The 11,975-nt window shown below is 47.0% G+C and overlaps 1 protein-coding gene across 1 annotated transcript; it reads right to left on the bottom strand.

Moving 5' to 3' along the window:
- Positions 1–250: 250 nt before the first annotated feature.
- LOC117098382 (small nuclear ribonucleoprotein G-like) lies at positions 251–696 on the bottom strand. Its single transcript, XM_033236881.1, has one exon. The coding sequence runs from the start codon at positions 572–574 to the stop codon at positions 380–382; it is 195 nt and encodes a 64-aa protein (XP_033092772.1). The 5' UTR covers positions 575–696; the 3' UTR covers positions 251–379.
- Between the last annotated feature and the right edge of the window lie 11,279 nt (positions 697–11,975).

Raw genomic sequence — 11,975 nt, 5'->3', positions numbered from 1 at the left:
CACACAGCTTACTGAACACAAAGATACCCAGCCCACTTCAACCCCTAGGCTTTCAGATCTATTGATGTCAAACATTTAGTGTCCAGGCAGAAAACTAGAATTTTCTTTTTTTTTTTTTCCCCACATTTAACAAGATTCTTCCACTTTAATGCATAAAACCTTTTGAAATCAGTGTCAATCAGGAAAATTCATGTTAGAAAAAGTTGGAATGAGAGCTAATATTCTATATTCAGAACATCTGAGAAAGCATTTTTGACTATTACAAAAGTTTATTTAACAAAAAGTCTACTATGAAAATGTATATGACCTAATTTTTACATCATAGTAAAACAGGCCCTATGGAGAGAGGACGTGGGTTTCTCTGTTGAACAGCCATTATTTACACTCGTTCCAAGGCTTCTAATATCATGATAGTATTTCCTCGTATTACCACCATTCCAATATTGTTCTGTTGCCCACTAGTCACCATCTCCACACATTCATCTAGCACAAGGTTCATAAAGGGATCAAATCCCCGCAATATTCCTTGGACATGTCTGCCACCATTTAATTTCAATGATAACTTCTTGTCCATACATTTTTTCAACTCGGGAGGGTGAGCTTTGCTCACGGCGTATGCTCCGCGGGCTCACAGACGCCTTGGAACAGAATGCACGGCTTCCCTCAGGCTCCCGCGGTAGGCCCGGCCTCTTGCGTTTGGCGTCATCGACCTAGTTAGCCCTCTTTTTTAATTTTCTTTTCTTTTTTTGCTTTTTTCTGAGGGGCGAGGGGGATGGGGACAGAATCTCGCTCTGTCACCTAGGCTGGAATGAAATGGTGCCATCTCGGCTCACTGCAACCTCTGCCTCCTGGGTTCAAGCAATTCTCCTGCCTCAGCCTTCCGAGTAGCTGGGATTACAGGCGCCCGCCACCACGCCCACCACCAATTTTTGAATTTTTAGTAGAGATAGGGTTTTGCCATGTTGGCCAGGCTGGTCTCCTGGCTGCAAGTGATCTGCCCGCCTCAGCCTCCCAAGGTGCTGGGATTACAGGCATGAGCCACTGTGCCCAGCCAAAATTAGAAGAATTTACAGAGAAGTATCTAACCTGCCTCAGGGAAAAAACCTAAAGATGCTGACCTCAGAGTTTCCCTAGCAGATAAAAGACCAACTTATGTTATTTTACAGTGAAGCTCAAAATCATGAAGCCCATCTAAATGCTCAGAGCTCCTAACACCTTTTTGTCCTCCTTAATCCAGGCAGCCAAAAATTACCAGAAGTTGGAGGAAAGCATCTAACATGGAAGAAAGGGACCAAACTAAGCAAACAAATGCACAAGCATCTGAAAACAACACAGAATAAACACAGATCGGCCGGGTGCGGTGGCTCAAGCCTGTAATCCCAGCACTTTGGTAGGCCGAGAAGGGCGGATCACGAGGTCAGGAGATCAAGACCATCCTGGCTAACACGGTGAAACCCTGTCTCTACTAAAAACCACAAAAAACTAGCCGGGCGAGGTGGCGGGCGCTTGTAGTCCCAGCTACTCGGGAGGCTGAGGCAGGAGAATGGTGTGAACCCGGGAGGCGGAGCTTGCAGTGAGCTGAGATCCGGCCACTGCACTCCAGCCTGGGTGACAGAGCGAGACTCCGTCTCAAAAAAAAAAAAAAAAAAAAAAAAAAGAATAAACACAGATCATGCAAGAAGTTTTCCTTCCTTCCTTCCTTCCTTCCTTCCTTCCTTCCTTCCTTCCTTCCTTCCTCCCTCCCTTCTCTCTCTCTCTCATCTCTCTCTCTCTCTCTTTCTTTCTTTCTGAGATGGAGTCTCGTTCTGTCGCCCAGGCTGGAGTGCAGTGGCGCAATCTCGGCTTGCTGCAAGCTCCGCTTCCCGGGTTCACACCATTCTCCTGCCTCAGCCTCCCGAGTAGCTGGGACTACAGGCGCCCGCCACCACGCTCAGCTATGTTTTTGTATTTTTAGTAGAAACAGGGTTTCACCGTGTCAGCCAGGATGGTCTAGATCTCCTGACCTCGTGATCCGCCCACCTCGGCCTCCCAAAGTGCTGGGATTACAGGCTTGAGCCACCATTCCCCACCAATGCAAGAAGATTTGAAGAAACAAAACCAATCATTAATATCTTCAGAGAGATAAGAGAAACAATAACAAGATACTATGAAAAATAAATGTTTAGTGTGTTGGAGGGTTCCTAATTATAGTAGAAATTTTAAAACTCAGAATAAGGGTCAGATGAAAAAGTTGGGGAAATCACCCAAAAATTAAAATAAAAAGACAGATGGAAAACAGGAGTGAAAAGAAAATAATAATAATAATAGGATGAAACCTAGATCTGAACAGAAGTTTCTGAAAGAGAAAAAAAGAAAAAAAGGAAATCTACAGGGAAATAATTTGAGAAAATGTCTCTCACTAAAAGACAAAAATTTCCAGATTGAAAGAGTACCTGGCACAGTGGATGAAAACAGTTACACATCAAGGCACTACAGTGTGAAACTTCACAGCCCAGGGACAAAAGATTTTACAAGCTTTCAGATAGAAAAGACAGTCACTCCTACAGGATATGAACGGTGCCACATTCAACAGCTAGAAGACAGTGTAGCCAACTTTTAAAATGCTATGAGAATGGCATCCACGATTTCTATATCCAGCCAAACTATCAATCAAAAAGGGTAGAGTAATGACATATTCAGACATGCAATGTGACAAGCACCCTTCTGCCAAAACCTACTGAAGAATATACTCAACCTCAGCAAGAGTGTAAACCAGGAAACAAGAGATACAGCAAGGGATAGCAGAAAAGGGGATCCCTAAGATGATGGGAGGGGATGTCTCAGGGCAGGCACAGAGCCCCAGCATAGAAGGAAGCCAGTCCAACCAGATTGAACCAGCATGACCAAGAGAAGGAGAGGTATCATCATCAGAATCCCTGCTGCTATTTTGTTATCCTTTTAACCTGAGAATTCAATCATGTTAGCTTGCATCAGATTCTTTCTATATGTGATTTGTTTTGATCATGAGACTTCTGACAGCCCTTCAATGTCTGAGTACTTTCATTTCATCCCACAACATGATTTACTTTGATGTTTGCCTAAAAGCTGGGTATAAGCCACACTAAACTTAGAAAGGCAAAATTCAGAGCAGCCCACTTTCTCTGACCATATTCCTGCCGGATATGCAAGTCCTAGCCCTATCACAGCTGCTCCAAATGGAGTAAAACCCCTGTTTCCCAGGGCTCTCTCATGACCTTGCCCCAAAGTAGGGCCAGATTATATCCCAGAAATTCTCTACAGCTTCTTTTCTGCTGAAAATCTTTATCTAACGATGACAATATTGACCTTCTCTTGGAGGGCTAGTTTTGTGCTTGCTACTCAGATTTCAAAGCTAAGCAATATATTTTCTTTCCCATTGCATATACAAATGGTAGAATAATGTACTGGGGTTAGGACTTCAGCACATGAATTTTGGGAGGAAGCAATTCAGCCCATAACAGTATTATTATTATTATTATTATTTTGAGATGGAGTCTCGCTCTGTCACCCAGGCTGGAGGGCAGTGGCGCGAGTTTGGCTCACTGCAAGCCCCGCCTCCTGGGTTCACGCCATTCTCCTGCCTCAGCCTCCCAAGTAGCTGGGACTACAGGCGCCCGCTACCACCCCTGGCTAATTTTTTGTATTTTTCAGTAGAGACAGGGTTTCACCATGTTAGCCAGGATGGCCTCAATCTCCTGACCTCGTGATCTATCCACCTTAGCCTCCCAAAGTGCAGGGATTACAGATATGAGAACAGTGTTTTCAATTTTTTTTTTTTTTTTTGAGATGAGATCTTATTCTGTCGCCAGACTGGAGTGCAATGGCACGATCTTGGCTCATTGCAACCTCTGCCTCCTGGATTCAAGCGACTCTCCTGCCTCAGGCTCCAGAGTGGTGGGGTTTCACCATGTTGGCCAAGGTGAGCAGATCACAAGGTCAGGAGATTGAGACCATCCTGGCCAACATGGCGAAACCCTGTCTCTACTAAAAATACAAAAATTAGCCGGGTGTGGTGGCGCACATCGTAATCCCAGCAGGAGACGGGATAAGGGTAATCACCCCAGCACCTGGACTCATTTAGGTTAAGTAAATTTACTGAGGCTCCAGAGGAAGGGCTTCAGGACTCAGATCTTAGTTAATCACTAATGTCTTCAGATGAATGCACACTTACACATAGACATGTAACTTAGCCAGGCACAGTGGCTCACACCTATAATCCCAGCTCTTAGGGAGACAGCAGCGGGAGGATAGCTTGAGCCCAGGAGTTTGAGGCTTAGCCTGGGCAATATAGCGAGACCCTGTTCTCCACAAAAAAAAAAAAAAGATAAAACAAGCAAACAAACAAAAAAGACATACAGCTTCGAAGGTGTATAAGCTCTGGAAAACTTTGTAATTTTGAGTTGTTCTGGCAATAATTTCCAGGCGTTCTCTCTGTAACCGGTTGCAGAAAATAAAAACTCTCTTCTTCCCCAGTTCATCTGCATCTCATTATTGGGCCACGAGAAATAGCAGCCCAACCCTCAGTTTGGTCGGGGAACAACTGCACTCCAGTGTGGGTGACAGACTCTGTCTCAAAATAAACGAAAGAAAGCAGAGGAGGACTTCGGGTAAGTGTTTGAAAAACAGAGGAGGTATGTGTGCACCAGGGGCCAGGAATCTTGAAGTTCATCTCAGAATTCTACCTGCCCCAGAGACATTTAAGGTAAACAGGTGGGTAAAAATTGGAGCTCACTGAAGAATCAGGCTCTAAAGAATTTGACTATAAGAAATCCTTTATCTGGGCCGGGCGCGGTGGCTCAAGCCTGTAATCCCAGCACTTTGGGAGGCCGAGGCGGGCGGATCACGAGGTTAGGAGATCGAGACCATCCTGGCTAACACGGTGAAACCCCATCTCTACTAAAAAAAAATACAAAAAACTAGCCGGGCGCAGTGGCGGGCGCCTGTAGTCCCAGCTACTCGGAGGCTGAGGCGGGAGAATGGCAGGAACCCAGGAGGCGGAGCTTGCAGTGAGCCGAGATCGCGCCACTGCACTCCAGCCTGGGCGACACAGCAAGACTCCGTCTCAAAAAAAAAAAAAAAAAAAAAAAAGAAATCCTTTATCTGGCCAGGTGTGGTGGCTCATGCCTGTAATCCCAACACTTTGGGAGGCCGAGGCAAGTGGATCACTTAAGGTCAGGAGTTTGGGACCAGCCTGGCCAACATGGCAAAACCTCATCTCTACTAAAAATACAAAAATTAGCCAAGCATGGTATTGTGCACCTGTAGTCCCTGCTACTTGGGAGGATGAGGCAGGAGAATCACTTGAACCCAGGAGGTGGAGGTTGCAGTGAACCGAGATCACACCACTGCACTCCAGCCTGGACGACAGGGCGAAACTCTGTCTCAAAAAAAAAAAAAAATCCTTTATCTGGTATATTGATATGCTAAGCTTGTTATTCAAGCTAGATGTTATTAATTATGTAGGGGCTTTATTTTTATGTAGCCATCATTCTATTGATCTCAAAAACTCTCTTTTGTTCAAAGCCTAAATAACCTAAACCCCTAAAATTGGGGCGCCTCCCTCATATGTAAGCTGTGGACCAGTAGTGCTGCAGAGGCAGAGCAGGCCAGCTGTTCTTGGTTTGCCCCCAGACTCGCTTTTGGTCAGGGAGGCTGCCCCTGACTCCACCGTCCCCATGGGCAGCATCGCCTGAGCTCCCTTGCCTCTGGCTGCTGGTTGGGGTCAGCCAGCGCAAGGCAACAGGAAGGAACAAGGGCGGGAGGAGAGAGAGATGACAGGGAAGTTGTTCTGCTCCTCCTCCCTTGCTGCAGCCTGGCATGGCTGTGTTCCATGTGGCCCTGTCCCTGGCCCCACACCCTCACCAGCCTCTGATCCCAGCAAACATTCTTCTTGCCCTTCAGGGCTGGGAGTAACCACTACCCAGAGTCCCTGTTGCCTCCCCATCCTTTGTTGGTTTCTTTACCCAACTCTGTAAAGAATCTCTTCATTAAACTCTTTTCAGATACATTATTAATATTTTTAGTGTGTCCTGCCGGGATTGTGATGGATACAGACAGATGACACATGACTGATCTTCCTCTATCTTTTGATTCCTGGATGTTATTTATATTTTGATGTATGTAGAACAAACATACATACATGTATATGTATACATAAAGAGCCTTAAACATCTAACAACAAAATGACCTGACGCAAAGCACTGGGAACTTGCTGGGGAATCCTAGAAGGTCATAGAGGTCAGATACACCGAGGTCTATGACGGTGAAGATGTGGGAATGCTTCAGGATCCTGAGTTTGTGCTCTCTGCTTCCCATTCTCTAAGATATCCCAAAACGAGAGTGTCTGAAAAGATAGAAGTGCTTCCAGCATGGCTGTTGCATAACTCCACTAAAACTTAAAACCACCACCCTGTCTTTAGCCCGCAGATCTGTGATTCGGGCAGGTTTTGTGGGATGGCACAGCTTTGCTCCATGTGATGAAACCTTGTGGTGGCTGCAGGTTGGTGCCCTAGACAGCGGTCCCAGAGTAGCCAGTCCACTTGGACAGTGGCTTAGGGCTCCTGAGAGAGAGCCAAGCAGAAGCTGGGTTGCTCTGAAGATTTGACCAACCCAGGCTCAGTCCCTCCTGTTGCCCTCATTTCCTCCTGTTGCCTTGCACTGGCTGACCCCAGCAAGGAAGCTCGGGTGATGCTGCCCATGGAGGGTAGCGGTGGGGGGCAGCCTCCCTGGCCAAAAGTGAGTCTGGGGGGAACCAAGAAGCCACACAGTTTCTTCATCTGGCCACAGTCACAAAGGCTCAACCTGATTAGAGGTGAGAGAACAGAGATACAATGTCTTGATCAGGAATGACAAGGCTCAGGAGGAGCCCACAGGACCAGAAATGCAGCTGTGGCCAAGCTGAACAAATAGAATCTGCCACAAAGACATTAAGGAAATCAATACCAAGTGTGAGAGTCAACAGCACCCACTCTGTGTCGCCCTGCTACGGTCACATTGGAGCGCCCTCCCTCCCCAGGCCTGCATGACAGCAGCTAGAACGCGAGTGTACACTGAGGCTGCTTTAGAGACCTCGTCACCTTTACACCATTGCATGAACGCATTTCTGCCTTATTCTGCACTAAATCTCAGATGTCACATACACCAGTGACAACTACCAGTTAATTGATTCTGGAAGAAAGCTACACAGAGTTTCTCTCTTTTTTTTTTTTCTTTGCTAGTGATGAATAATTTTCCTTTGAATCATACTTTGAAATATGGCAGAATGTGGTTCTTTCATTTTCAAAACCTAGCACTGGTGACAAAAAAGAAAATAAAGGAGAGATCTTGAGTATCCATCACACTGCAAGCTGAGCACCGTATTCCATTGCATAGTTTCCAGAATTTTCACGTGTGTGTGAATGTACATGAGCATTCCATGTCAATGTCACTTCACTGACAAATCTTTCTCCCCCTCCATCAGAGAGTCTTCACCAAACAAGCATTTCTGGAGTAACCTACTCTTCATCATCAAGAACAACCCGGAGTGCATGCTGGGTCCTGTGGGCACAGAGGTTACAATGGTAGAGACTATACCATCTGCGCTGAGACCTACAGCCCAGGCTGGATCCAGTGTCCGGCTAGCCTGAGGCCTGTCCATTCTACAAGTCCATACATTCATGCTCATCTCTCCCTCAAGAGTTGCCAAACTCTGACCAGGCACAGTGGCTCACACCTGTAATCCCAGCACTTTGGGAGGCTGAGGCTGGCAGATCTCCTGAGGTCAGGAGTTCAAGACCAGCCTGGCCAACATGGCTAAACCCCATCTCTACTAAAAACAAAAAATTCACTGGGCATGGTGGTGCATGCCTGTAATCCCAGCAGCTCGGGAGGCTGAGGCAGGAGAATCATTTGAACCCAGGAGGGGGAGGTTGCAGTGAGCCGAGATGGCACTATTGCACTCCAGCTTGGGTGACAGAGTGAGACCCCATCTCAAAAAACAAACAGAAAAGAGTTGCCAAACTCTGCTCAGGTCTCTTCTGTGATTCCAGGTTTCTTGTCTCCTGATGGGCACAGTGGTAACCTCTCCTCACACAATTCAACCCGCCTAAGTGCTCCTGCCTGTTGCCTCATCTCCCATCTCTCCTCCTAGTTTCCCTTTTAATTGTCCCCCTTTGGTCTACTAATGAATCAATAACTCCATTGTCCAGATTTGGGGAAAAGCTCTTCCCAATTCCTCCCATGACTGAAACCTGTTTTTCTCTAAGATGTCCCAAACCTTGAAGCCATATCTAGGAGACCTTCTCCAGTCTTTTTTTTTTTTTTTTTTTTTTGAGATGGCGTCTCACTCTGTCACCCAGGCTGGAGTGCAGTGGCGTGACCTCAGCTCACTGCAACCTCTGCCTCCCCAGTTCAAGCGATTATCCTGCCTCAGCCTCCCGAGTAGCTGGGACTACAGGCATGTGCCACCACGCCCGGCTAATTTTTTTGTATTTTTAGTAGAGACAGAGTTTCACCATGTTAGCCAGGATGGTCTTGATCTCCTGACCTCGTGATCCGCCCGCCTCAGCCTCCCAAAGTGCTGGGATTACAGGCGTGAGCCACCGCGCCCAGTCTGAGAACTTCTCTAATCTTTAGTCGTCCTGGGGGCCAGAAAGGCCCTTTGCCCACCTGTCTTCAGCAATCCCTTCTCGGGCTCTTTCTCCTCCCAAAAGTCCCATCCCACTGCTGACACCACGTCTCCCCCATGTCCCTCTGCTGTCTCCAGGGCCTGCGCCTCCCTGAGGCTTGCCCGGCATTGATGCTTTCAGCACTCTCAAGAATCCTTTGAAGAATTTTCATTTCAAAAACCCTTGGCTGCCCTCAGATGGCCTTCCAAACCTGCTGGGCAGGTGACAGTAGCTATCTTTGACCCATGAGAAACCCTGGCTTGCAAAGGTGTCCTGACGAGCCCTCTCACCTTATAGCCCAAGTGACAGGGCACAGGCCGAACGCAGGTACCTGGTCCCACAGAGCTGTTTATGGTTGGCCCAGCCTAAGGCAACTGTGATTTAGTACAGTTTGGGAGGACACGTCTGAAGTCATCAGACACCCTCAACCCTGCTCCCAAACCACCCCTGTTGCAGTGTCTCCATCTCCCCTTGACGGTGCCACTGGGATGTTGTCTACTGCTCAGCATGGCGGTGAGTGAAACTCACACAGTCCATTCACTTGTGATTAGTGCATATGTTGAAATGTGTTCTCACTGATCAAAATAAATTCCAGTGCACGGTTTTCACACACAGCATAATGTTGCGTCTGTAAGATGATAACAGACAAACTCATTAGCTAAAAATGCTCTGCATAAAGTGGGGGCTGAGAAGGAGGCAAGAGAAATCAGTAGCTGAGATTCTACATAAAAAAACATCCGTTAAGACTGAGAGATCAGGCCTCGCTGCTTCCAGTGGCATCTCCTGGGAGCCTGTGAGAAAATGCAGAGATTGAGCTCACCCCTGAGCTGTTTAATCAAAACCTTCATTCAACAATATCCCCAGGTGATTCATGTCCACATTAGTTTGATGAGCACAGGCTGGATGACAGAGAAGGTGGGAGGAGGGAGTGTGTGTAGAGCATCACTGACATATAATTCCATCTTAGAAAAAAAGTCCGTGTTACATTTCAAGAGGCATCTTGCCAGTGGAACCAGATGTTTTGCCTTGATAAATAAAGACTGCATCCAACCAGATAAGGACATAACCAAACACATTCTTCCACTATCAGGGCCTCACCAGAGGACTCTGTGGCTATTAAAAGAGCAGGACTTCGGCAGGTCAAAACAGCCGTCATCACAGACACGGTCTTGCTGTCACTCCTGATCAGCACCCAGCATCTGCCACTGAACGTTCTGCGCACATGACTCTTCCTTGAAAGACTGGTGGGTCTCCTGGGCCACACAAGGATATTCCTTTTGTCTACATTGCTCTCCCCGGACTGGTTCATTAGCCCATTCCTACCCCCTTCTTTTTAAAAAATTTGAGCAGGGTGCAGTGGCTCATGCCTGTAATCCCAGCACCTTGGGAGGCTGAGGCGGGCAGATCACGAGGTCAGGAGATGGAGACCATCCCGGCTAACATGGTGAAACCCCCATCTCTACTAAAAATACAAAAAATTAGCCGGGCATGGTGGGATGCCTGTAGTCCCAGCTACTCAGGAGGCTGAGCCAGGAGAATGGCGTGAACCCGGGAGGCGGAGCTTGCAGTGAGCTGAGATAGCACCACCGTGCTCCAGCCTGGGCGACAGAGCCAGACTCCATCTCAAAAAAAAAATAATAAAAAATAAAAAAACTTTGGCTTGGTAGCTCACACCTGTAATCCCAGCACTTTGGGAGGCTGAGGCAGGTGGATCACCTGAGGTCAGGAGTTCGAGACCAGCCTGGCCAACATGGCAAAACCCCGTCTCCATTTAAAATACAAAATTTAGCTGGGCGTGGTGGCGAGTGCCTGTAATCCCAGCTACTCGGGAGGCTGAGGCAGGAGAATAGCTTGAACCTGGGAGGCAGAGGTTGCAGTGAGCCGAGATCTCACCATTGTACTCCAGCCTGGGCAACAGAGTGAGACTCTGTCTCAAAAAAGAAAAAAATTAGAAAAAAATTTTTGTAGAGACGGGATTTCTCATTATGTTTCCCAGGATGGTCTCCAACTCTTGCATTCAAGTGATCCTCCCACCTTGGCCTCCCGAAGTGCTGAGATTACACTTTTTATGAACCATCATACCTAGTCCCATCCCCTTTTTCTTGATATTAAATGTTACTTTGTTGTGGAATGTTTACTCTGTACCGTTTTTCTATGAAGTATACCATTATGTACTATTTACAACATTGACTGACTTGCGGAGTGGCTTGAGCCTGTGTGTCTACATCTCTGAATACTGCGAATTGCCTCCTTGAGAACCCCATGAAGCTCTTGGCTTTTATGATTGAAATATCATCCGTAAAAGTCTGACATCGTGGAAAAACATAAACGTGCATGGACCTGGTTATCTCTGACCTTGCACCACTCACGAGAGGGTGAGTGGGAACCCCGGGAGGAAGGGGAGGCTAGAGGACCTGACAGGAACATTGGCAGCCCAGAGAATCCAGAGGCTGAGCAGGTCATACCTGCGCTCAGAATACTTTTAGGAGCACCCCACCTGTTCACCTGCATTCCTACAGGCTGAGGACAACCATAGGAAGCTGAGCGGGGGTCTCCCTTACCACACTCTGACATCAAACGTGTAGTGTTTATTCCACGCCAATTCTCTAACTCTCTGACACTAGCTGGTTGGCCTACGGTTCAATTCAATTTTGACGCCATCTACCTGGAGATAGCACAGACTCCACAAGTTAAGAGCTCTGTTCCATAAGACTGCTGCCACCCTTCAGATGCCCGTCACAAGTCCCAGACCACCTGTACCTCTGATTGACTAGCTATAAATTGGGGTATCTGCAACCTCTCCTTCAGTCTGATAATTTGCCAGATGGACTCACAGAACTTGAAAACATTTGTTAAGTTTATTTACTGATTTGTTACAAAGGATACAAGTCAGGAACAGCCAGATGGAAAAGCTCCACAGGGCGAAGTATGTAGGAAGAGAATGGATCTTCCACGTCCTCTTTGGGTAACCCACTCCCAGCACCCGTATGTTCAACAGCCCAGAAGCTCTCTGAACCCTGTCGTTCAGGGAGGTTTCATTAGGAGGTTTGATTATGTAGGTATAATTGATAATCATTGGCAATTGGTGATCAACTCAACCACCAGCTCCTTTCCCTCTAATCTTGCCTTGGTCTTTTGGCTGCCAGCCCCCATCCTGATGCTAATCAGTCATCTCATTAGCATACAAAGACACTCCTATCCTTCAGGACACTCCAAGGGTTTTAAGAGCTATGTGCCAGGAACTGGGGACAAAGACCAAATATTTATTTTATTTTTTAATTTAATTTCATTTTTTTCTGAGACGGAGTCTCA

This window comes from Trachypithecus francoisi, unplaced genomic scaffold (assembly GCF_009764315.1).
Source record: "Trachypithecus francoisi isolate TF-2019V2 unplaced genomic scaffold, Tfra_2.0 Lachesis_group16, whole genome shotgun sequence".
Classification (NCBI taxonomy): Eukaryota; Metazoa; Chordata; class Mammalia; order Primates; family Cercopithecidae; genus Trachypithecus; species Trachypithecus francoisi.
The sequence above is the reverse complement of the archived record's forward strand: the minus strand, read 5'-3'. Positions and strand labels throughout refer to the sequence as shown.